The following is a 27,974-nucleotide window of genomic DNA, read 5'->3' as shown; positions in this document are numbered from 1 at the left end:
ACTTAATTTGTGTACCGGGAAACATACAGGTATCTTCTGTTGCTTACGAAGGGCAGAACTAAATGGAAAAAAATTATATTTCAACAAAATAAGACAAATTTGGCCATCTTCATTGTGTTCAAAAGTTTTCACCCCCCCAGCTCTTAATGCATCTTGTTTCCTTCTGGAGCATCAGTGAATGTTTGAATCTTTTTAAATAGTTGTGTTTGAGTCCCTCAAATGTCCTCAGTGTGATCAGGTGTATCTCAAAATCATAAAGTCACTGCTGGAAAGGGTTCAAATATGCAAAGATGTTGGAAAACTGAAGAATCTGCAGGACCTTAAAGATTTTTCTGAAGAACGCTGCTCAGTTTAACTGTTCAGAACAAACAAGGGACTCATGCACAACCATCACAAAACAGAAAGACACCCGAGGATCATCAGGTAACAGAACACAGTATTAAGAACCAAGGGTTCCCAAACTTTTAGAAGGGTTATTTTAATAATTTCAGCATTTTTTTTGTCTTGTGGACTAAATGTTAATATCTTTTATGCACAATATCTTACTATTATACTAGGACAGTACTAAATAAAATATAACATGCATTTAGTATGATCTCTCTTATTTTTTTGAAAATTACTCATATTTTCACAGATTCTGCAAGGGGTGCCCAAACTTTCGATCCCCACTGTATATATATATATATATATATATATATATATATATATATATATATATATATATATATATATATATATATATATATAAGGGGTGTAACGGTATGCAAAAATCATGGTTTTACAGTTACGGTTCGGTTCATTTTGGGTACAGTGAGGGAAAGAAATGCACATATTAAACTGCAGATTGTTTTTTTTTGTGATATTGACACTGGTCATGAGAATTATGGAATTTTACCCCAAATTTTGATATCAAAAATACCTTATTCAAAGGAAAAATAACTGTACTGTGAAATATTACAACTGAAATAAAAAAATCCTCATATTGTGATATAAAATGTTGGTCATATCGCCCACCCCTAATTGTTCCTTCATGTTTTGTGCTTTGGAATTCCCTATTCTTATAAGATTATATAGATTTATAGTTATCTTCATAGTTATTGCCGTGAACAGCCCTTCATTCTCATGTTTGGAATGACATATGACTGAATTTTCAATTTAGCTGGAACCTTTAATTGACTACATCTATAGAATGCATGCACATTCACTGACTCCGATGACCACATGCAATGAAACTACAACAACTTACAGCCACACCAAACACACACAAACAAACTGAGAGAACATCTAGAGAGCATCTAGAGATCCATACTCGTCCTGTGCTGGAACAGATGGGCCACTGGAGCCAGCTGTCTCCACAGCATGTGACCCATCCTGAGGGACGTCTGTGTCTGGTGCCAGTGGGAGCTCTCCATCAATCTCATGTTCATGATTCAATAAGGGCATCGCGATGCTGCTCTGTGGGCTGATGGGATTTAAAGTGGCATGAGACTCGAACGACCCTAATTCGTTTTCTGTTACTTTTGAGTTTAGAGCATCTAGTTGGACAACGCTGTGAGAGGAAGGAGGCACTGGGACTGGTTCTTCTGAAGGGACCACTGGGGGAACCTCAGCTTGTGGCTCTGGGGAATCACCCAGGTCTACCAGGAGAGTAACGTTAGCCGGGTCGGGAGACGGAGTAGATGAGATGGAGGGTTTGGTGTGAGATTTGGGCGCGCTGCTGTTGGGTGGTGTCATGTGGGCGGGGTTAGGAGGGTCAGGGGGAGGTGCTGTGGGGCTGGAGGTGAGAGTGGTACTCTCGCTAACTGGGCTGCTCTGGCTGAAGTCAAAGGTGTCAGTGACTGTGTCTGAGTTAGTGGACACAGGAAGAGGCAAGTCCACCACCGCGGCGGCAGTTTCTGTAACTTGCCTGTGAGAAGAGGGAGAGAACAGAGACACAGACGGGTGATGTCGACACAGAGGGGAGACACTGAGGGAGAGACACCAAATCATTGCAAGTATGTGGTTACAACACATATGCAATACTGATTTGAAATGCAGTACTGCATGTGTTACAAGGGTGGGGTTACAATTAATAGTCATTAGAGGGAGTACTTGATTTAAAATAAGAAATATGGTGGGAGAATGTAAGAAAAAACGAGCACGAGGCCAAAGACAACATGAAATCTAAATGAATTGTGTTTAAACTCTCAATAAATGTCCTTAGGCTTTTTGTAAACAATCTACCTGAACAGATTGTTCTAGAAAATAACTGAAAATTAATAATTGTTTTTCAACAACGTAGGTTTTTAAAAAGTGTACGCATGGCTGATAAATAACATAATAGCCCACATTTTAATATTTTTATTTAATTTTTTGCTTTTATTTGATAGGACATTGGAGCAATAGAAAAATTATTTGAAAGGGCAGGACACTGTAGTATGTCAGACGAATGTATCATCACATTATGGATGCTATAGCTGCTGTATGCAATATTTTATAATACTGTCATCCCAGGCATTTTTGTCCCTTATGCTTATCAAGCCACCATTTATTTGTTCAAATACACATTAAAACAGTAAGACTCTGGAAATAATACATATAAAATGTCTTCCATTTTAATATTTTTAAAAATGTAATTTATTTCGGTGATAGCAAAGCTGAATTTTCAGCAGCCATAACTCCAATCTTCAGTGTCACATGATCCTTCAGAAAGCATTTTAATATTCTGATTTGCTTCTCAAGAAACGTTGCTCAAGAAACCATGATACTTTTTTCCAGGATAACTTGATGGACAGCATTTGTTTTTTTTTTATAGAAACCTTGTTTAACATAAGTGAAGTGTAGTGAAAGTGACATACAGCCAAGTATGGTGACCCATACTCAGAATTCATGCTCTGCGTTTAACCCATCCAAAGTGCACGCACACAGCAGTGGGCAGCCATTTAAAATGTCTTTGTAGTGATACATTTACACCACGAGGTGTCAGTATAAGTTCAAGTATATTTTTCACAATTCCATTTGATGTCACTAGCAGGGCAGAAATTACACACTGCAGCTTTAAAAGCATTGCAAAAGGCTATTTCATGTTGTCTTTAAGTTTAAAATTAGAAGACAGATACTGGAGGTGGACTCTAAATGGTTATATTTAGAGTGTAGGAAACACTGATTTAATGGCACTGTACATGTTCTGTGATTGTGTGCTATCACATAACTCTGAGCTTACTCTGGTTCGGTCAGCGGCGTGGTCTCATTGGGCTCAGGATGGCCTTCTGCGTCATGATTGGCTGTGGCCTCTTCCTCTGTCCTCACTTCTACAATGGGCTCTTTAGACACATCTTGACTGCATGCAGAGAGAAAGCACACACATCTGCTCATTATACAGCAATGAGTAGAGTTTGATGAGGTCACTAAAGCCGTGGCATAAGAGAAGCTCTTGTTTCTTTCAGAGGTTGGAGAGCTTTAATAGAACAGCATATAACAGACTGAAAATATTCAAGCTTAATATTCATACGCTTTACAATGCAGGGCCCTTGACTGCTCTCAATGTGTGATATAAGCTTATTCGAGTTGATATATATATAGTGCAAGAGCATTGTGGACACTCACACAAAGGCAGCTTTGCCGGTCTCTATGTCTTTGCCCTTGGTGCCTTGCCCGGGTTTACCGCAGATGCACATAAGGATGCCACACTTGTTCAGGAAGCAGCAGGTGGCGTCCACGATCAGCAAGAGCAGCACACACACCAGTATAAGAATACCAACAATTACTCCAGTGTTCAGGCCCGTCCTATCTTCCATGGAGTCTTGAGGAGAAACAGGAGAGATACAGACAAAGATAGAGCAGGAGCATCATCAGCCCACAAATTACAATACAATGTAACAGTAAAGCAAGTCAAGCAAGTTATGTTCAGATCAGGATTCAGCAATGACAATTGATGAAGGCAAACAAGGCAAAGCTAACAACTCCACCTTTAGATGTAATTGTGCACTCAATGAATATAATACACACGTTTGGACTTAAAGTTGTAGTTCATTCAATATATATTTTTTTCATCATTTACACACTCTCATGTCATTCCAAACTGTTAAACTTAGTTTCTTAAATTGACACAAAAGACATTCTGAAGAATGTTTACTCAAAAGTCCATGGGAACCAAAACGGTTACTAACATTCTGCAAAATACCTTCTCTGTATCAGCACAAGAAATCAAGTCAGAGGTTTGGAATGACATGTGGGTGACAAAATGATGATACAATCTTGGGCCTTCATCTTTCCAACCTTTATGTTTATTAGTGACTACCAGAAGGTAAAAAAAACAAGAAAAACTTACCCATAAACACCAGTGACAGTTAAGATCATCATGATATGATGGCAACTAGCACAACATCAATGCTATTTATGACAGATTGAAGTCTTAGTGTGTTATTGCAAATTACACATTCAGTACACCACCGTTTAAAAGTTTGGGGTCAGTTTAAACAAATAAATTCAGAAATAAAAACTATTTATCCTGCTATTACAATGTATTAATCCAAACTGACAATAAAGAAATGTGTTAATTTATATTTAAAAAAATGCTATTCAAAGAATTCTGTTTCCACAAAAATATTAAGCAGCACAAAAGTTTTCAACAAAAATAATAATAAATGATTCTCAAGCAGCAAATTAGAATGTTAGAACTATTTCTGAAAGATCATGTGACAGTCTAATAATGTTTTACAACACTACTGCTTTTACTGCACTTTTTAAATGTATAAATTCAGTCTTGAAAAAAAAAAAAAAGAATTAAAACCTACAGACCCCAAACTTTTGTAGAACCCCCCCCCCCCCAAAAAATGACACTACAACAGTATATAAAAAATGAATTTAATAATGCCACATGTGAACAATAGCCCTAGTGATGACTATGATACAATGCTGTTTTTTTTTAAACATTACAGTAAGTAGAAGCCTCAAAAAGTCTTTTAAGTAATAAAATAACATCTGAAAGATTTGTTACAAAGTTGGATCCCAAAGGACTGGTACAGTTTTAGGTGAAACACTCCGTAGATCAAAAGAAGAATATAAGACAGACAAGATATATTGTCTCTCTGCTTTTAACTTAGTGTTTCACTCTCTCATTCTTTAAGGTGAAACGTGTCATTACTGTATCATTAGCAGCACTACATGGAACTGCAAAAGTACTTGTTGTTTCCAAAGACACAGAATCCCACAGAGGCCATGCACTATTATTATTCGGTCTCTAAAATATTATTTCATGACCTTCTGTTTCATTATTTCTTCATTGTTTTTGCAACTATCTGCTAAGCCCTGCCCCTCAAGATCATTATTTAATTACCTTTAAAACTACCCCACCCTCACCCAAAAAAAAATAAAAAATCCTCCATAAACTTGCATTAAACATTAAAACAGTTGTTAAAGTATGATTAATAACTACTGTTTTAAGGCAGGGTTCAGCGTTCAGTTAATTCCATCTGGTGCCACTAGAATGAAACAATGCAGTTTTACTTTCATAATACAGTGCAAATGTCTATAGACTGGATGCGATATATATATATATATATATAAAAAAAAAAGTTACTTTTTTTTTAATGACATAAATTAAAAAGCACAGTCATTTTAAGCATTTGGTCATCTGAAACTGAATATCTTTTGTATTTCCTTAAGTTGTAATTGGAGTTACTTTGTCAATGAGGCTCAGTGTTCAAAGCACATTAGAGAGACACAGAGACAAATCATGCAGAGGATCCTCAACATGAGGAGAAGACATTTCCTCGACTCTATCAAAGCAAAAGCAGCAATAACGGAGAGAGCAGAAGGGACACTAGAGTGGAGGAGACTGAAGAACCACTCTGAGTGACTACAAAACAAAGACCCACACAAGAACACAGGCAGGAACAATTCATGCAATAACCACAACAAAGGGAAGGAGGAAGAGTATTGGCACCAGGACGTTTTGTGTTATGAGTGCATGTGATGGTCCGTCCATTTTCCAAGCCCAGGAACAACGACAGGACAACAGAGAAACAAGGTAAAAGGGAAATGGGAAGAGAGAGAAAGAGAGAAAAAACAAGAGGCAGAAAGTCAAACATGGAAACCAATTTCAAAATGAAAAAGTAAAGTGGGGATAAAAAGGAAAATGAATGAAAGCACAAGCTGAGGATGAAAGAGAAAATGTGTGACAAAAGTTGGGTCATTCTCAGTTCTGCTGCCATGTTCATCTATATTTACAATATATTGACGGGAAAATGTGAATATATGATTTCAGCAGTAACGCCAGAAAAATGATACAAATTACATTAAATTAAAACTAAATAAAATATAGGATTTTTTAAGAGTTCCTAAAATGTTCTTGCATAAAATGGCACCACGTCCTGAGAATGACCTAGTTAACAAAACAAGACATGCAAAAGCCCAGCAAATGGTTTTACTGGGACGGTGGGAGTTGTTTATTGCACTATAACGAGGATAATAACAGGACGGTGTTACTAAAGATTATGCAAAACATGCAGAATTAGCACTTCACTTTATAATGTAGACCAAAAACACAGTGTACCTCACAGCCCACACAGCAAATAGCAGGGAAAAGCCATTTATTATGTTTTAAGCTAATTAGAGAGTACATTTACTTGGCTTTGGAACCACAAAAATGGTCTGCAAAATGTTGCATTAAACAAACAACGTTCTAGAGAGCAAGCAGCTAATGAAGAGCTCAGTGCTGGGAAGTTTTGCTTCAGAGTAGATGAGAAATATGTGGAATAACTGAATGCTAACGAGCAGAGCAGCAGAACAAATTGGACCTGAATTCAATTATCGGTCACTGTGGAACATTTTATTTCATTATTTCATCTAGCAATATTTAAAGCATTAAAATGTATTTTGAAAAAAAAAAAAAAAAAAGTTTTTGTTTGTCAGGGTTAGTATAGTTAATGAAAACTGAAATGGAAAAATTAAACCATAAAATAAGAAAATAAATCAATGAATGTGTGTATATATATAAACAGCTAGTTTCTCAATTAAATTTATTTTTACTATGATTAATATACACACAAACACACACACACACACCAAAAAAAAAAAAAAAAAAAACTAAAAGAACTATAAAACTAACTACAAATAAGGACACAAACACAACAAAATTACCAAAATTTAACCAAGATTAAAATGAAACCGGTATTTTTTTTTTTTTTTTTACTAACAATATTCATAAATAAAGCTGTATCGAAATGATATTAAAATAAGATATGTGGATAATATTATATATAAATACATTTTTAAGCAATTTAATATATTTTATATAGAATATATATACACTTTTAAATAGAATGCAGAATAAGTTGTGGGCAGCTAAATAGAAACCCTGAAAGTATATTGATATAAATTAATATAAGAAAAATGACAATTACTCATAAAAGAGGTGTTTATCACTTGTTTTGTTCATTATACATTAATTATTATCTAAATTAATCTCTTTATTTATTCCTTCTCTTTCTAGCTTGTACTTATTTGAACAATGCCTAAAACTTGGTATACGAGCTCTACCTGTGTCTGTTTATCTCTAAGAAGCATCGCTTTATGTTTCTCCAAATTGTAAGTCGCTTTGCATCAAATCATCTGCAAAATGACTAAATGTAAATTAAGTGTCAAATCAGTAATATATTTCATACAAGCTTAAAAACACCTACTGTGGCCAAGAATGTCCCCTAAAAACTGTTCGTCCAGCAGAAAAGGATAACGAGTCTGTATCAGAAGTTTACCATATCTGTTGTGAAGAATGTCCGAAATGCATCCATATTAAATAAATCTCCATTGTGATTGGAGCGGTTATGAAATATGCCTGTACTAACATTGTAGCTCCAAGATGTACACAGTTCATTAACAAACAGCAGAATAATGCATGAGTTCTTATAAAATATTCAGTTACAAGGTTATGAAATGCCAAACATGATTAAATAAACCCGAAAACTTGCACACAGGTTGGTGAAAATGGTTATTTCGAGTAAGTACATGCTCAAATGTTACTCAAAATAAATAAAAACATGTGAGCTGTAGTGGAGAAGCGCTACATTAAAGCACTGCAAAATGCTCCAGACTTCTAACACGCCAACATCCAAGCTGTTCTCAACTTTAACGTTAGTTATCACAGTAAAAAATAAAACATGTTTAGTGAAGTTCTAGTCAGGAGGTGATGTGGTCTCATTGGCATGCTGTGAGGAGTGCGGTTCTGTACTCCGAGGTGTGAGTGAAACAAACAGCCTTTGGATGTGGGCCATTCACAGCCTAGTATGCCAAAGAGAGAGGCGATTCAGCCCTCCTACTTCCAGAGGGCCGTCTCAGAGTGTCAATGAGAGAGAGAGAGAGACAGCGAGGGACAGACAAAGTCTCCCTGCATTAATAAGCACCAGATGCTTGTTGTTACATTACAAGTGAAGCAGTGAACCCCAGCTGTGGCCCTGGCATGCCTGACCAGAGCGCAACCCCCAGCTTCTGGGTAGCCGCAGCACACTAGGCAGGGTTTGTAAACAGGAAGTGATTCTCCATCAGGCGGGGGGTGGGCTACTTGAGGGTTAGCCTGGTCACAGGTGAATGGAGGCCAAGTCAACAACACTGAAGAGACAGTGACTCAGAGTGTTCCTGCATGTGAACGCAAGAGGTCTGCTGATTCTTTTCTTAGAGAAATACAACGTGCTTCACAAAGTTAACTGACCATGCAAGACTAATTATGAATTATTTCCAAGAAGCAATGCTGATTTTGTTGAACATGCAAAAGGTTAATCCTGTATAAAATAGTTATTACATTAAAATAGGGAACATGTCGGTAAAATATCAGATATCGGCCCATATTATAAAAGTAAGTGATTGGGTTAACTTGTGATTTTATTTATCATTCATAATATATATATATATATATATATATATATATATATATATATATATATATATATATATATATATATAAAATTGGGCTTTCATTGTTAACGCGTTAATGCATGCAAAATAACTTCACTTTTATTTTAACCCATTCATTTTCCTTCTCTGCTTGCAATCAGATCATTTTAAGCCACTAAACTCCAGGAAAGTTTTAGTCCAATGATCCAGTAAGTGAATGCATTCAAACGATCCGTCCAAAACAGCGCTAATATAAAGGAAACCAGGCTGATTACATCGGAGATTGCAGAGAGAACAGGGATTCAGGTTGCGTTTTAAGTGAATTATTTTTTCAGTGTGTTTTGCTTTAAAACACGAGCTCTGTCATATTCTGTGATTGTCTCTAAGGAGCGCGAGCACTCACCCGTCACGCTGTGTGAAGTACAGACTGAACGGATTGTCAACACATCCCACCATATTTAATTGTATGGCCAGATGAGATGCAAATTTCGTTTTTTCGACTTAATAACCAGTCTCAGTAGTAGAGTTTTGATGGACGAAGACGGTAATCAAGGTAAAGACGATTGCGGTGGCTTACAGGAGTTGTACAATAAGCACACATGAGTCCATTATAATAATGCGTGTATGAGTGCTCTTGACGCACTGATTGCGCTTTTGTATTTATGCACAGGCACAGACATTTCCATACTTTCATGTTGTTTCACACACATTTATGAGAACGTTTTGTCATGTTTATGTTGCAGTGTTTAGCTATACAGAATGAATCCATGGACTGTAGTAGATATATGCAGTCACCAGGCGTTTTTCTTTTTGGCATCTCCATGTGGTCCTGTTCGGTATCGCAACTTGGCCTCTTTAAAATGTAAAAAAGCTATTTGCTGTTGCACTTACTATACATTTCTGATTTTGTCTTTCTTTCATATGTGCTTATATGGGCTCTTTATATCATTTGGTTCTTTGGTGCCCTTTTGGAGTTTCTAAGTGTATTTTTTTGGAAAGATATCTCAATTTATCTTGAAATAAAAGAGAAAGAATCCCCTTCAACCTTTTGGTTTATTTTGCTGGATATTGCAAATGATGACAAAAACATCTTAAACAAGATAAATGGTCTATGCTTAATTTCATGAATTATGCGATTAATCACAGAAAAATTATGTATTAATTAGATAAAAATTAAAACGATTGAAAGTCCTAATATATATATATATATATATATATATATATATATATATATATATATATACATACATACACACACACACACACACACACGTATGTAAAATATGTAAATAAAATATATTTTTATATCTTAAGATACGTCTATCTTTTAAATGTTGAAGAATTGTGCAGCTAAAAGGAATCCCTGGAAAAAATCCCTAAAGGAATTTTGTAATTATATATAATCATAACTTACTTACTTTACTTTGTCCAATGTTTTTGTAATAATTATTCATTAATATATTATCACTATCAACAAATTATACATACATAACTATACAATATAGTTTTATATATACACATCATAGTATATACATTTATTTTTTATTTTTATTTTTCACAAAGACAATTTTAAAAAATAAATGAGAAGATTGTTATTTTTTTATTTTGCATTTTTTGAGTGTGTGTGTGTGTGTAAATAATATATAAGCTATCTTTACCTTTTAAATGTTGCAGAATTTTGCAGCTAAAAAGAATCCCCGATTTTAATTATGAACTTTTAATTATTATATATAATTATAGCTTAATTTTCGATTTTTAGTTTTGTTAGATGTATTTTGTAATATTGATTAATTATATATAAAACACTTGTTTGTGATTAAAACTGCCCTTCTGTCTCTCCTACTTTACATAATTGGCTACATCTAAAACAGCTCAAACGGCCAGCTCTGGTACTAAAGTCTCGCACTAATCTTACGTTATAGAAATATGGCATTAAAAATCCCATATGAACCCGGCAAATGTTTTGTCCGTGTGTTTCGTGATCTGCCATGTAGCATGACTCACTGTTTATCATGCAGCGTAAGTGATGGCCCACACTGCATTCACATGTTTGGTGTCATTACAGCTCTGAGTCAGCTGTTAAAATCAGTGTGCTTGAGACGGGCGGCGAGGGTGAGCACAGAGAAGGAGGGATGGAAGGAGAGGAGGAGAGAGGGACGGATGGGGGTTACCTGTGGTTGCTGCAGGCTCCGATGAGGTTCTGAAGGTCAGAGTGCCGGGCTTGGACTTGCCCTGCTGGTTCTCTGCCACCACAAACACATCATACTCGGTGTCCCACTCCAGCTCAATCAGAATTACATACTCGCTCACATTGGGCAGACGGATCTCGGGCTTCCAGTCAGAGTCTTCCCTCTGCGTACAATGGCCAAGCATGAAACTTGCAACCAAAATTAAAAAGAACACTTAAAATATATTCATATTTAGATACTCACAGCTTTGTATCTGACCAAATAATGGGTGATTGGTGACCCTCCATCATCTTGTTTGGTCCATTTCACTTTGAGAGAATTGCCTTTGGGTTGGATGGTGCCCTCTAGTATAGGAGGACTTGGTTCTCCTACAACAACAAACCAGTTACAATGATGTGAGAAAGAAAAACATGGGGATTTTAAGAAACAGTTCACCCAATCTGTCACCAATTACTTACCCTCATGCCATTATAAACCTGTAAAACTTTGCTTCATCTTTAAAAACCAAAATTATCCACCAAATCTGTACATCAATCAAGCTTCTGTTTATCATGTTGGATGTGCTCTATGCTTTTAGATCCAATGCATTCAGAAAATATTCAGACCCCCTTTACTTTTTAAAATGTTGTTATGTTGCACACTTACACTAAATTGTTTCAATTATTATTTTTTCCCTCATTAATCTACAGTACACTCTGTACCTAATAACAACAGTGAAAACAGAATTTGAATCAATAAAATTTACCACAGGTGGACTCCAATCAAGGTGTAGAAATATATCGGGAACGATCAAGAGAAATGGGACACCTGAGCCAAATATCGAGTGTTGTTGCAAAGGGTCTGAAAACTTATGTAAATGTGATATATATAATCAGAAAGGGGTCTTAATGCTTTCCGAATGCACTGTATGAAGAAAAGCCTAAATTTGGTTCATTATATAAAGTGACTTCACATGTGATTTTAGATGATTGATAAAACCATTTGAACTAATTTTATATGTTTATAAACTTTTTGAAGCTTAAACGTTTGGGTTGTGTGGACTTGCAATGGAGGGACAAAACTCAAGTTCATTGTGTTTTGAAGATAAACCAAAGGCTTATAGGTTTGAAATGACACACAGACGAATAAATGATGACAGATTTTTCATTTTTAGATGAACTATCCCCTTTAAAATGAATATGTGTAAAAGGAAAAAAGGTCCAAAGAAGAAGGGAAATAAGCATTACATAATGGCGTTATTATGAGCAATAACAGGTCAATATGTAGGGTGATAACTGGCTATTTTGAGATTTTCGGCATCGGTCGATAATTTTGTCAATTGCAGTAATCGAATAACATACAACATAATAATTTTAACAGGTTTCTTCAAACAGTCCTCCATCTGTTATTAATCAAATAAACAGGAAGTCACTCCAAACTACAAATATCTCATAACAATATTATTAAAGCAATAACATTTTCAATAAATGTTAAAATTCAGCTTTTTTATCCAATTAAATTAAAATCACAAATCCATGCCATTCGCCTTGATTCAAGATTGAAACAAACAAAACATAGCTTTAAAACTGTATTATGTGTATCAGCATTACACTATTGGCCACCCAGATCTGAAGATATCAATTCCGGCCAGTGAAATGCCAGTCAACCCCTTATTACGTGCATTAAAATGCTGGCAGTTTTCCAACTCCAATTATTCTTAGCCTCCTACACGCCAATGATTCCATATAGGCGAGTAATAGAATAATAAGACACATGCTGCTTGGCTGTGGCTCCTTAGATGAGTAGGCTGATATTTGGAGGTCACGGTGAACTGTGAGCATCCCTATAGAGCAGTCATGTGTATTAGGGCACTGTGAATTGGGAATAGTTCTATGGCGCTGTTCACTGAGGCCTCTCCTTCACGGGCCATCATGATCCATTTCATTTTAATGACCAGCGAATGCTCGTTTGATTCACTACATTAGTTTGACGCCGCAGAGTGACATGTACTGTATAACAACACTGCAGGCAGAAGCTACTCGTGTACTCTGCGGATGGAAAGATGAAGGCATTTACTCTCATTAAGGCAGTATTTAGCTATTAGCCTGTATGAGAGAGATGCTTTCATTCACACAATCTCAATGTACAGGTCTTTTTTCTTTCATTTTGTTTGTACAACTACTTGTATTATTCACTATTATATAAAATGTGTTTATGCAGTTGTGAAATTAAAGTAGTGAGACTCTCTATGGATTTTCTGCTACCAAACACTATCGTAACTGCAAAAACGGAATGAGATGTGATAAAAATGCAGTAATTAATCTTAATGTGTTCTGAGGGCATAAACGTGCAGCACGTAAAATGGCAGAAGCCCCACTAACTGATGCAAGGAGCTCCAATCCCAAACAATCAGCTCAATTAACAAGCAGCTATTCTACTCGACTGACAGTTTAAAGGGTCATCAATAAACGCTCATCTCTTAAATAATGAAAGTGCAAGCACTGCATGATTAATTCCATCCTCCTTGGCCATCTGTCCCTACAGGATACAGTGAATTAAATTATCATATACACAAGGGAGCAAACAGCAGTAAATGAAATGAGACTAAAAATAAAGAGTTTTACACGTTTGCAAATGAATTTGCATGTTCATTATCTTAATGGCAGCCACGTTGAGATATTCTGGGGAGAATTCACCAAGAATGAATTGTGCCATTTATTTGCACGCGCTGACTGTGTTGTTTTAGCGACAGATTCGCTAAATGCGTAATGCAAATTAGGTAATATTTCAAACACGCCCAAAATGGCCTTTGTTGCATAATTGGCCTTTCAATACCATCAGCTGGAATTTGAGCTGAATTGGCCACAACTACAGGAAGTTAACGCATTTAAGCCTTAAAAAAAAAAAAAAAAAAAAAAAAAAATTTCTTTACTTCCGTGCATTAAAATTTGAACGTCGTATGAGGGTGACTTATTAATCACAGAATTTACATTTTTGCGTGAACTATTACTTTAAATGTACATGGTACTATTTAACTGCTTGAACAGGATTGTGTGTGGTTTGTGAATAAACACGTAAAATGACGCAACTGTTCAATAAATTTGCCCCTTTTTGTCTTATAAAAAGACAAGCAAAACAGACCAATATACTCCAATCACAGAAACATTGTAAAACCTGTATCATTAGTCAAGATGTGCAAGCAAAATAAGCAACTGTGCAATGAAAAGAAAGGCACAATATTTTTCTGTACAGAGTCAACATAAAATTTACATGCAGGCAAAAACAACCGATACATCAAAGGACAAACTTTGGAGAGGAGAGGAGGACCCCTCTAAAAGGTTCAAAGGTGCGCTGAAAGGAAATGTGGTACTGTGAAAGTTACTGAAACATGCTTGAATCCGGAGAATAAATAAACCATTGAGATCAACCACTCACAGCGTCTGCTGTAGCATTTTTAGGGCTTTCCTAATTTGGATATAATTGTACACTGGTAGCAGCGTATCCAAAGCAGCACAGGATGAAAGGACGTCAGTGTCGAGTGTCTGTAAACCCGCTGCTTGTCAAAATGTTTAGACTGAACATAAAAGAACGAGATCGTCGTACCCAGCGATCGCTCTGGGGAAATGTTTTTCAGCTCCAGAGCTTTTGATGTCATTTCCATGGTTGGCAGGACATGGCATCAACTTTTTTTTTTTCTTCTTTCTGATTGCATATTCACCACGGAAGATAATTTGTGCAGTCAGAGCGCAGTGGTTGCTCAAGGGTAACAATCTCCGTTAAAAATTGGGAATGGATGAATTTTCATGACCTGTCTGAGGGGATTTAATTCTAGAAATGTGACAGGAGTGAGTTATAATGGCTGCTTAGGGATGAATGCGGTGATTCCGATGCGAGTGAGAGCTAATCCTGCACATAAGAGGATGGAGCCGGGCCCGAGTGTTTACCTTCTGCTCGTCAGTGTGGATGATGACATCACCAGCACCATGCAAGCCACATGACACAGTCACATCATATGCACGCACATGATTGGTTGAAAGGAAATTGGAAGAGGTTGCATGAAAGATACAAAAATACAGACACAAATGTAACCATGTGAAAAACAGAACAAGTCAAGGGTTAGCAAACTGCAGAAAAACATAAAACCAAGCAACTCAAAATTGGCTTTAATTATGAAGATCACAACAACAAAAGCAGAGACACACTGAGCAGGATTTCCTCTGAGAGATTGAGCATATGGTCTGGTTAAAAACAGGTTGTGGCTAGAAGGAATACAGCTAAAACCGGAAGCTAACAATAAATTAAATTTTCTACCTCTTAGATTGTGTTTTATCAATGTCTACACCTATCCCAATCCCTTACAATAATGTAAAACCAGTCAAAATGTTTGCTATATACATACATACACACATACACACACACATATACATACATATATACACACAAATGTGTGTGTGTGTGTGTGTGTGTATACCCTCTAGCCTTAACCAACTGAAAATCACCCAAACCAGTTCACTGTTTACATATTCTGAAGAAAACGTTGAGTGGTGATTGTAAAGATCTGGTGTGGTGTGACAGTTGCTACGGTGATGCTATGCAGCTGCTTGGCTATCATTGTGTTGCTATACAGTCGCAAAATTGTTCTTTAGAGTGTTGTTATATGTTTACTGGGGTGTTCTTGGCTTTTGCTATTATTTGGTTGTTGAAGTGTCCTGAGTGGTTGAGTATTTCTTTTAAAGCAGTTGCTAGGGTGTTCTTGGTGGTTTCTATGCAGTTGCTAGGGTGTTCTTGGTAGTTGCTATGGCACTAGATGTTTTGTGAGTGGTTGTCAGTTCTCAGCTTGCTGCTATGCAGTTGAAAATGTAAAAAAATGTGTTGCTATGATTTTGTATAGTGTTCTTGGTGGTTGCTATGGCACTGGTTGTTACATATTTCTGAATGGTTGTCAGCGTGTTGGTTGTCAGCTTGTTGGTATGCAGTTAAAACTTTTCTGAGTGGTTCTGGGTTTTCCTATGCTGTTTTTAAGGTGTTTTTGGTGGTTGCTATGGAGTTGTTCAAGTGTTCTGTGATGTGATACACTGTTGCAACAGTTTGTGGTTGCTACAGTTTTCCCAGTTGCTATTAACCATATCTAAGTTATTCAAAGTTTTTCTTTATCAGTTGCTAGGGTGTTCTTGGTGGTTGCTAAGCAGTTGCTAGGGTGTTCTTGGTAGTTGCTATGGCACTGGTTGATAAAGACTTGTTAAAGTGGTTATCAATGTGTTGGTTGTCAGCTTGTTGCTATGCAGCTGACAACTTATGTTATGAGTGTTCCATTGTGTTGCTATGCTGTTAGTAATGTGTTCTTGGTGGCTGCTATGGACTTGCTTGGGTGTTCTTAGTGGTTGCTATGGAGTTGCCAAAATAATCTGTGTGGTTAATATGGTTTTGCTACAGTTTTTGGTTGCTACAGTTTCCCCAGTGGTTGCAACCCTGTTGCTATGTGCTTGTTAAGTTGTAAACTGGTTGTTAACATGTTGATATTCTGTTTCTAAGCTGTTTTTGGTGTTTGCTATTGAGTTGCAATGTGTTGCCAAAGTGTTCTGGGTGTTAAATATGGTGTTGCAACTCTATGAGGTTGCTATAGTTTTCCCAATGGCTGTTAACTATAGCCAAGTTGTTCAAAGCAGGTTTTTCTAAGCAGTTGCTAGGGTATGCATGAAAGTTGTAATGCAGTTGCTAGGGTGTTCCTGGTAGTGGCTATAGCACTAGTTGTTAAAGACTTCTGAGTAGTTGTCAAGGTATTGTTTGACAGTTTTTACATTTGGAAAATAAAAGAGCCAAAAGTGTGCGAAATATAACGTTCTCAGTGCAAATCAGAAGGTGTGTATAACATTCTGTTCTCTAGATATGGCTTGGGTTCCTTTAGATTAAATCTGTGGGGTTTTTTCACCAGTTTTATCAGTTTATCAACCGCCAGGTGAATTAATATTATTGCTTATTAAAGTAACAACACCGCTTTTGCAGTACAATTTGAGGTGTTAAATATACACTGAGCTCAAACAGTATGGGATAAGTTATATATTCAAGTTTAATACTCAGGGTTACAGGTTTGTTCAAATCCTGTAAGAGCAACAGTGAGAGTGATAACTGCCTTAGTAAACACTACTGATAACTTGTCAAATCATATTTCTCAATGAAAAACAGAGGAAACACTGAAGTATTGATACAATACTAAAGGATCATGCATTAGTGTTTGGACAAAGCACGCGACACTGTAAGCACATCACACTGGATCTCAATCGCTAAAGAAATATTTAAAGTTGTTAAACTTTAAATACTTCATGCAGACTATTAATTAACTGAATGTTGCCTAAAGATGAAGACAAGTGGAGGCTTTTTGCAACCACAAAACTAGAACATTATGTTATATCAACTTATTATATTACCTTCAGAAGGATTTTCTTGGTTTATGTTTGAAAGTTCACTTCCAGAACGAAAAATTCCTGATTTACTCAGCCCCATGTCATCCAAGATGTTTGCAAAGTCTTTTGAGAAAAACATTGCAGGATTTTTCTCCATATAGTGGACTTCAATGGTAGCCAGTTGATTGCAGGTCCAAATTGCAGTTTCAATGCAGCTTCAAAGGGCTCTACCTAATTCCAGCTGAGGAATAAGGTTCTTATCTAGCAAAACATTTATTTTAATTTATTTTATACTGTACTTTTAAAATCACAAATGCACGTCTTGCACTACCTCAACATTAGATAGTCATGTTGGAAACGTCACAGGTGACTAGGGCTGGGCAATAAAACTTAACATAAAAAACTTTGATTAATTAAATGTTTTACCTTTATTACAAATATTTTTTTATTTATTTATTTATTTTTTGCCCTCATAGTTATACATGTGTGTCATGATTGCTGTTGCATGTGGTCTTCCTCTCAGGATCTTCTTGTCCTGTCACTCTGTCATTGCATCTAAAGCACGAGATGCAGCTCTCATGAATGGCAAAAAAAAAAAAACGCACAGAATACCTACTCTGCCAAATTGCTGGCAAATACAAAAGTTGCCATGCCAACCTGCTACTGTAAACAAAAGCTTGCAATGTTGGCCCAACGGTCATACAGTACACGTCTGTATAGCGCTGACAACATACAGACATACAGCAGAATGGTCTTAATGGGGAGGAATTAACAGGATTAAAATAACGAAATAACTGACATGGAAAAATTACGTCGGTTACAGGTTCCGAATTTCAGGTTCCGAGTTTTGATTTATTTTCGATTAATCAACCAGCTCTACGTGTGACACAGGTTGATGTACAGACCTCTACCTTTTTGAAACTGAAGTACACAGACAAATAACTAACCATGCATGACCTTTCCAACATGATTCCATAATGCATAAGGTCGAGCTAGTGCAAGATGATTATTTGTGGTTAAATAGTATATAATTTTGTATTTTTCTAAGAAAAATTACAGATCATTTCAATAGATAAGACCCTTATCTCTCTGCTGGGATCATGCAAAGCCCTTTGAAGTTGTATTGAATCTGCAATTTAGACCTTTAACCCTTCCAAAATGTATTTCTTTGCGACTAAAGAAAAGAAGACATGAACATCTTGGATGACATGGGGGTGAATACATTTTCAGGAAATTTTCAATCTGGAAGTGAACCACTCCTTTAATATTAAACATTCATAACTATGAAGATCGTCATACAGCTCCATAACAAACCTGTGTCCTCAGTGTGAAAATGAAAAATCCCATCTAGGGAGCATATGAAAAAAGAACAGGTTCACTTCTTTTGTTTGTTTGAGGAAAAGGCTAGCATTTGAACTTAAAGACACCATAAGAACATATGAGAACCAAGTGATCTCTCATGTGTTAATATATATCCCAATAAAACAGAAAGTAGCCTTTAGTGCACTGTATGTCACATCCATGTTGGTTTGATACTTACTACTGCTAATTAGAGGACAGTCTCATTCCAAAGAGCACAAATATGTTAATTCAGTAAACTTTTACGAGTACAATAACATACGGCTGACCTCATTACAGACATGGACTTAAAGCCATAAAACTCTCATTTTGATTTCATGGGGTCTTTAAATCCTACAACCACTAGACAAGATATTAACAAATAATAAAATACGAAGAAATATGAATGATATCAAAAGATAATGATCACGGGGGAATATGAACACTTACTTGTGTAAGAATACCCTAAGGGATCCAGTGGGAAATGAAAAAGATGAGAAAAGAAGAAAAAAATAAAACATACAAATGGGAAACAAAATAGAAGAAAATCACATAAAATGACAGGATGAAAAAAGAAAAGAAAAGTCTGACAATGTCAAAGGGTAAAGGCTGGTAAGAAGATCAGACAGCACTACTCTCTCATCACTCATACTTTACCTGAGTTAGAGTCATTACTCTCTGGACTACATCCTGGAGATTTCGGCTCTAAATGGGTTTTTTTTCATGTACTGGCAGGAAATAAATCCCAGCGCACAATGTGTTGAGTGTATTATGTGATAATAACATCTCTGGAAGTCCAAAACATCACACAAATAACCAACAGGGGGAGTAAGAGGGTAGGTGTGTGTGGTGTTTATACGTGATGCGAATATCAACACAAATCACAGGAATATATTCTTGTAGTGTGCAACGCTATGATTGATTTTTATTGATGTTTTGTGCAATGTTTGCAGAATTTTGTCCTGCGTGAGAACAAGATGTTCTGTTCTTACCAGTCGGATTTCTCGTAGATGAATCAATTATTGATATGAGAAATCATTTATGTGATCAGAGTATATATGAATGTGCTTAGCAGCAATAAACCTGCTAAGCATATATTATTCACACGCCGTAATTTGCAAATGCCTCAAGACCAGTGTTCTCATTGCACTGAATTACAAATAAAACATTAATATTCAGTCTTTTGTGATCTTTTTCTATGTACTGAAAGTCAAAATGTACCAATTTTATATTCTTGTAAAAAAATAAATAATACAAATTTGCTGTGGCGGTTTTTATCTTACCTTTATAGAACATTCATAGGCTTCTACCTATGAATGATTAAAATAACCACCAGGTTTCTCTTCGTGATGAATAATACATAACCTGCATGAGTGCAAAAAAGGTGCAAAACACTGGATAGCCAAGTGGGAACTGTTTATAGGTTGTCAAAAATTGGCAACTACATCAAACCACCCTGGTGTCGCCTAGAAAAGGTGGTCCTTCAAAACTCTGAGAGACACCGCAGACAGGCTAACAATTACTCTGAAGGAGCGACAAGAGTTCAGTTCAGTTCAGCAGAGAACAGAGAAAAGGTGAGCCAGTCAACCATATCAAGAGCTCTACATAATACTGGCCTGAACAGGAGGGAGGCACAAAAGAAGCCACTGCTCAAAAAGAGCCATGCAAAGCCTGTCTGGAGTGCATAATACTGACAGAGTTGCAGTCAGATTATCTTTAGACCAAAATTTCACTTCAACTAATCAATCTATCAGTCCGAATATTTTATTATCTATTGTGTAAAATTATAGTTTTTATTATTTTACATTTTTATATCTTTAGTTTTCATTTTAAAGTTACATTTTTAGCATTTTTTATTTGTTCTTATGTGCGTTTTATATACATTTTCTTTATTTACTTATATTTTCCTGAATTATCTAAATGCTGAAATCATCTTAATTTGAGATGTTAAAATTGTATTTGATTTTAGTTAACGTTTATTTTATCTCAAGCAACTTTTTTAACCCTGATACAGCATTAAATATTCATTAATTGATAACAAATACACACTTAACCTTATATAATGTCATTATGCAATGCCAGATTTGTAATTCAGTAAAATTAGAGAACTGGTCAAGGGACTGAAAATATGTTAATATTCAAACTACTTAAGTCATTACGTCCTATTCTTTAGCACCATGAGCACAAATTGTATATTTTAGCGTTTGCGTCAGCCAAAGATTTCACACTTGCTGGTGAAGAGGTGTGTGGGCCGTCACGCCACGCTGCGCTGCTGTTGATGGAACCATGTGCCCCTGAGAGAGAAACGTGATACTCACGGATATGCTCGGTTTTGAAGACCACTGACTGGCTGCTGTCGCCTTCACCCTTGCCGTTGATGGCAGACATCTTGACTTCGTAATCGGTTTCGGGTTTTAGGCCGGAGACTGTGACTGAACTCAGTCCTGCTGGGAAGCAGTGAGAAGCCGATTTAATCAAAAACTCATTCATTAATTCATAAACAACAGCATGGATGTTAAATGGGCAACACAAAACCTTGCCACTGAACATGAGGAAATACATTTGACATTTAAAGCTACAAGCATAAAGTAGCTAAAAACATGGCTAAAATATTACTTAAAGGGATTTTTCACCCAATAACAAGAAGTCTGTTATCCTTTATTCACCCTTATGTGGTTCCTTCTTCTGCAGAAAAGAAGATATCCTGAAAAACGTTGTTAACCTAATAGTTTTGGTTACCATTGACATCCACTGTAATAAACACTGTGACATTTCTCAAAAATATCTTCTTCTGTGTGTAGAATAAAAGTTACACAGGTTTTGAATGACAGGGTGAGTAAAAGATGAAAGCATTTTCATTATGCCCATTTTATTACTTACGGGACCATTTATGATACATAACCAGAACAAATTTCTAGTAAATTGTATGTAAAGCCATTTTTTTAATCAATTGTTTATTTTCTGCGTGCGTTTCATTACATGCAACGCCTAATTGAAATTTATCAAGCAGCTCATAAAAATAATTGCATATTAAAAACTGTACATTTTTGTTGCAAATTGATTTATTTTTTTTCTTTTCCATCTAGTTATAAGTTTCTGACACCCCAAAACAGACCATTTAGTTTTATTGAAGTATTGGCTGATTGAAATTTAGCTTTGAGATTACAGGAATAAATTGCATTTTACAATACATTACAAACAAAATAGTTACTTAAAAATGTAATAATATTTCACAATATTATATATAAAATCTATATATCATAAATCATAATCTGATATAAAATCTCACTGACCTGAAACTTTTGAAGTGCATGTTAAATGTGACCACAGATGTGACATCAATACAATAATTTTTACAATAATTAATAGTAATTTGTTAAATGTAGGTATTGGGTAGTATTATGGATGTAGAATGGTCATGCGTGTATATATGCGTGTATATATATATATATATATATATATATATATATATATATATATATATATATATATATATATATAAAATTGTGTGATTCCATGATACAGTATAAGTCCATTATTAAAGTTTACAAGCCATGCAGTGGTGTTGATAATAGACATAATATGGCTGGTTTTCCTCATTTCACGTGACAAACTCACCGTCTTTCACCTCATAGACTCGCTGCACCCATTTCCCTCGGCCCACCGCTCTCCACTCGGCTCGGTACTTGAGCACAGGAACTCCTCCAGTGGACTCGGGCTCCTCGAAAAGCACCTGAGCCGTGCTGGAGTACGGCTGCACTTGAGTGATGGACGGCGCCGAGGGCACATCTGCACCACAGGGGAGACACTTCACAATACGCAGTGGGACAACTGCACTTTAACAGCTTATGCTCGATTATACGGCGTGATTGCACAGTGTTGCGCTTCTGCACCACGTTTACAAGAGGAAAATTGCAGCTATTGCATTGCACTTTATTGAACAAAGTCTACAATGGCAGGTAATTTAAAAATACAGTACCTCAAAAGCAAAAAAGCACCCAAACACTCAATGTCAATGCGATTTTCTACTCCCATAAATGAGTATATTGTGTTTGTTTTGAGATCAATACAGAGAAACAGACCAGCTGGGATCACGATGAACTCTTTGGATTCGGTCCCGATCTCATTGGAGGCAGAACAGTTGTAGTTGCCAAAGTCGCTCTGAGACTCTGGATTGACCTGGGACAGATCAAGCGAATGCATTAACCTCTAGTCTCGATCTCAGCATTTCTCTTTCAAACATGCATTTTATCACTGCCGTTCCATTAGATGTGTATTTACATCTGACAGCGTTCGCCCTGTGCTAAAATATTGATAAGATGCATAGGCTGCAGTAATGCCCTACAGCAACACTATCCCTTTTTTCTGGCAAAAGCTTACGAAAACCGATCCAGGTCACATTTCACCCCAAAATCTAAATAAATCAGGTAGGTAAAATATGTATACTACAGAAAATGCAGCTTGTTTTCAAATCCATTTGGATTGTGGTTATTTCTGAACGAACCTTTCAAGTGAACAAATTGTTCTTGCATGCATTGACTTCGATTTCTTTCACATGAAATGTCTGACTGCTTCCCTACCTTCAAAAACTAACTAGCATTAACAAATAGCATTAGGGTTTTTGCTGTAAGAGAAAGAAACATTATATTGGTTGGACCTACTGAATGTATCCAAGATCTGGGGTTTGGATAATGTATGGATTGATGCATCATGTAACACAATACATAAAACACACACTTCTTTCTCTTGATTTAGGGGTGAAGTAGCACATATTCTTTGTCCAGTTTTATAAGAGTTATCCATCTGGGTTTATGTGAATGTTTATGCTCTCAGGAAGGCGTCTGCGTGGGCCGTACCTCCAGGTAGCTGGCGGAAGGCATGTTGTAGATCTTGATATTGGAGGTGTTAGCATTAGGCAGCTGGAAGCCGTCTCGCTGCCACGTAATAGACACATCGCTGGGGTGAGCCATCACTTCACAGCTGATGTTGGCCGGGTTGCCCTCCCACGTGTACACCGTTACAGAACCCAGGATTTTCGGGGCATCTGTGATGAAAGGCAAAGCATATAGACACGAAAATAAACACACCTGCTGCTAGGGCTGACCCTTCATCTGCCTACCACCCATCTACATCCACTAAGGGAGAACAAAGCCTCCCTCTCATTACCCTTGATACCTTTATTCTAAAGATAAGCTGGTTAAAGATCAAAATGTCCAGGGCTTAAACACAGAGTGCTGAAATCACAGCGCTGTGTGGTGTTGAACACATGCATAAAAGCCAATCACACTTCACCGGCTTCAAAAGGCCCCTCCTCCGAGCAGCGTCCCTGAATAGCATGCTGGGGGGAGACTTTATGCACGACGCTCATGTGATGTACGCGATCCGGCCCGCGTTCCCTCGCAAGACTGCGTGCGAATAGCTCCAGGCCCGCTGAGATACTGTTCTCACATTCATCAGAGCTTCAGATGTCATTAGTCCCATCACAACAATACACGACTGGTACAAATGCACTAAACATGCAAAGTGGGAGGCTGGTATTTTCACAGCATACGCCGGCGCTAATGTGAAAACAAATACAAACAGGCTCACTGGAGGGAGCACCATGAGAGCAAAAATGGGCGGTGATGCTTCGCTTGCTATCGATTGCAATTAAAACATTGAGGGAAGAGAGTGCTCCATTTTTGATGGTACAGCATTATAAGAATCGAAGAAACAAAAGTAAGTTGGTACATTTTAGTGTGAATTTTGTCTTTGTTAGCAGAATTTAGTGCTTGGATTAAATGCTATTGGATATTTCATTTGAGACAAACATAAACAAGATTAGGAGTTTGTTCACTATTATAAATACGCATGCATTTATGCAATGAAGAGACCAGACTTCTAGCATTAACTGCCTCATTTTCATTCATCAAATATGGCATTCATTGTAGAGCTGTAATCGGGCCTTAAAAGTTAGGCCCGACAGGACCCGAGGCCGACAGGTTTCGGCCTGAGCCCAACAAGTACATTTTGATTGACAGCTTTTTTAAAGCCCGAACCCGTTTACAGCCCGACATTATTCAAATGTGCGCACGCACACAGCTCTTTTGCCTTTCGTCAATGAGTAATTTATTCATGTTTAAACATAATTTACTCATAACTAACGTAGACTAGACCACTTGGAAGTTGGAATAAAGAAATAAAATAAGTCCTCTGTGACATCGTAACATCTCAGCATTCTAGACATAAGCTCATTTAACCTATAAATAGACCAACGCACCAATAAAAAAAAAAAAAAAAAATATGATTAATTTAAATTAAGATGGGTATTTGGCAATAACGAAATTAAGATAAAGGCTCCGCCGGATTTGCTTTATTTAATAAAAGAATAATGCCAACATTAGCGTAAATACTCTGTCAACATTATGCATTTAAGACTCAATGAATATTTAGTTATCATTTGAAAAACCTTTACTCACAGAGATGAGGCTAGGTCTACATGTTTTTGTGGAGGAAAATGATTGAATCCACTGTAGATGTCTTCAGCGCGTTCCTGCGCTCACTGATGGTGCGTCATTATTCACTCATTATTCTCATTATAGGCATGGTCAAAACTTTTCCACACCTCAGAGTTTGCTTTAGTTGCTGGTGCAAACAAAATGTAATCACCAGAGGCAAGCCTCCGTTACACCTGCTCAGCATTCATTTTTGCATCTTTCTTGCGCTAATCGAAACACATCACATGACCGCTCGTTTACCTCACAAACCGGAGCGCAAGCTCTTCTGTGCAAATCTTATCCAATAATTTCCTAATCAGCCTTGCTTAGCTACAAGACATTTTGTCAGTGACAAGGTTTTTAATTGGACAAATCATGCTGGGTAATCCCACCCACCATCTCATTGGTCTAACATTCAGCTCCACGGCAACTGTTGACCAATCAAATGCTGGTAACTGAATCCATTAAGCTTGTCTGCTGTCAATTAATAAATTTCACCTTCAAAATGAAATTTAAATGGATGAAGAGTTTCCACATATTAAGTCAAATAAAGACAGATACATATATTACACTAAATAAAAAGTATTGAAAATGTATGAAATGTATAAACAACCATATTAACATTTCTTAAGCAAAAGTGTTTTTTTATTATATTTTTTTCATCATTTATTATCAGTATTATTCTCCATATAGGATATAATATATATCATCCAGTACTGGATAATTAATTGTGCATGCTTATTTCTTCTGTTCTTACATTTTGAACACATTTGCCATCATCTAACCCTTAAAGTTCATCTTTAAAAATAATAATAATTATCATTTATTATAAGGGGGAAATATGTTGGTTGACTGGAGTTGCCCATTAAATATTTAAGTAATGTGTGGGAAACATATTTTTCTAGTTAATATTGTAATTTCATCCTACGTAGCTATGATTAATATGATTGATTCAGGTGTGTGATGTACTTTTTTATTATAATTATTAGTACAATTAATATTAGCCATTAGTTATTACTATCAGTTACTGGCCATAACAAACCAGTTCAGCAAAGATTTTAATATAACTGCACCCTAACAGAAATTTAATTCATAATTTCACATGTGTTTCTGTGGTATTAAAAGTGGTAACTAATTAATCAATCAATAACTAAAATGACAATTAAACAAATTAATAATAATAACGTAAAAAAAAAAAAAAAAAACTTCAAATTCCTTGATATACAGTAACTGACTCATGCAGCATTTTTGCACTCAGTGTGGACAAAAACGTTGTCACGTTGCACTTGGTTAGGACACAGTGGGATTGAAATCCACTGGGAGGCTTTTTCATATTATTGGTGTCCTGTGGTGTGGGGGAAGGGGGTGGTAATGTTGAGGGGTGGCTGTAGTTTTGATACATTAACTAGCAACCTCTACAGAGCTGCCATATGCTCTCTGGACTGCAGCCGAGCAGCAGTGCTGCTGTGAATTAAACATATGCCTCTGAAGCATATCAATGTGGTATGCAACAGTACGCGTGACTGATAAAAGCTAATGAGGCTCCAGATACTATAGACTCACAGAGCACTTCCAGATTCACGGGCTGCGTCGTCTCTCCGATGGCATTGCGGGCGGTGCAGAGATACTCGCCGGCGTCGGTGTACTGAGCGTACTTCAGGGTGAGAGAAGACACACGGGCGTCACTGCGGACCAACACTTTACCATCAGGACCCTGAAGACAGAGACAAGAGGGGAAAATTCACTGAAGAAGAAAAAAAAAAAAATCAATGCTTTTGACTTCCTTCAGCCATTAAACCAACAGCTTCCCACTGATGAATATTCTGTCATCGGTTGCCCACCCTCATGTTGTTTTAAACGCATAAGGCTTTCTTTCTTCTAGCACCACAGACTGTCAAAACGCCAAAAAGCAGCATAAAAGTGGTTGTACGGCTTTAATAGACTTTAAAAATAACACAAAAGACATATGAACTATTTTTTTTTTGTTACTTTTATAGTGCTTTGATGCTTTATTTTTATCCTTTTTGGAGCTTCTTGTCACAATATATTTGAATTTTGTGGTCAAGAGCAACTCTAGATTTTGGAAAACACATCAAGATGAATAAATGATGACAGAATGATAACTATGGGTTAACGATTCCTTAAAATTAATAAACAAGTTTGCCATTATCTTCCTAAACATATTACGTAGTTTGCAAATAACTCCACTTCATTGAAAAATATATATATATAAATTTCTCGACTTTCAGAGAAAAAGGGCTTTTGAAAAAAATAGCCATATTTAATTATGTGAGGACTGAAACAGGACTGGCTGTATCAGAGACGTAAACCTGGTAAAAACGTGTTTGCTGAACAGCAGATATAAATAAGAGGCTTTTTACATGCTGAGTCTTTGGAGCGAAGATGTGAGGGGGAACATCAATAATGCAGAACATAAGGTAGGGGAAGCCACTTCTACACCACTGTTACTTCATCAAAAGCTACGTCACACGATCTCAGCTGGCTTGGACCATTTTACAACGTCCCAGTGCTCAAATTAAAGACAAGCATAGATCTTAATATGCCACGCTTGCATTTTAGTTTAGCTTGCTGTTCTACTTAACCTTGTGGTTCTTATGAAGATGAGTGGCATCTATAACCAACGTCTACACAGTGACTGTGCAATTTGCATATAGCAGGGGTGTCAAACACGCGGCCCGCGGGGAGGATGCAGCTTGTGAAGG

The 27,974-nt window shown here is 36.6% G+C and overlaps 1 protein-coding gene across 20 annotated transcripts in view; it reads right to left on the bottom strand.

The window, feature by feature from the left end:
- Window positions 1-27,974, bottom strand: part of ncam1b (neural cell adhesion molecule 1b) — a 108,150-nt gene that overhangs the window by 3,040 nt on the left and 77,136 nt on the right. For 3 of the 20 annotated variants that reach the window (XM_052576009.1, XM_052576014.1, XM_052576018.1), the window contains 12 exons: window positions 26,815-26,965; window positions 23,632-23,819; window positions 22,858-22,954; window positions 22,394-22,564; window positions 21,094-21,222; window positions 19,226-19,240; window positions 18,752-18,784; window positions 11,301-11,425; window positions 11,040-11,220; window positions 3,586-3,781; window positions 3,203-3,319; window positions 1,310-1,906 (listed from right to left, as the gene is read on the bottom strand). In XM_052576009.1, the coding sequence (XP_052431969.1) occupies window positions 1,310-1,906; window positions 3,203-3,319; window positions 3,586-3,781; window positions 11,040-11,220; window positions 11,301-11,425; window positions 18,752-18,784; window positions 19,226-19,240; window positions 21,094-21,222; window positions 22,394-22,564; window positions 22,858-22,954; window positions 23,632-23,819; window positions 26,815-26,965 (2,000 nt within the window). Of the gene's footprint in view, window positions 1-1,309; window positions 1,907-3,202; window positions 3,320-3,585; window positions 3,782-4,831; window positions 5,840-11,039; window positions 11,221-11,300; window positions 11,426-18,751; window positions 18,785-19,225; window positions 19,241-21,093; window positions 21,223-22,393; window positions 22,565-22,857; window positions 22,955-23,631; window positions 23,820-26,814; window positions 26,966-27,974 lie in introns of those variants that run through there. The other 17 variants (XM_052576015.1, XM_052576010.1, XM_052576019.1 and 14 more) reach the window with 10 other exon arrangements.

Source organism: Carassius gibelio, chromosome B15 (assembly GCF_023724105.1).
Source record: "Carassius gibelio isolate Cgi1373 ecotype wild population from Czech Republic chromosome B15, carGib1.2-hapl.c, whole genome shotgun sequence".
NCBI lineage: Eukaryota > Metazoa > Chordata > Actinopteri > Cypriniformes > Cyprinidae > Carassius > Carassius gibelio.
The sequence above is the reverse complement of the archived record's forward strand: the minus strand, read 5'-3'. Positions and strand labels throughout refer to the sequence as shown.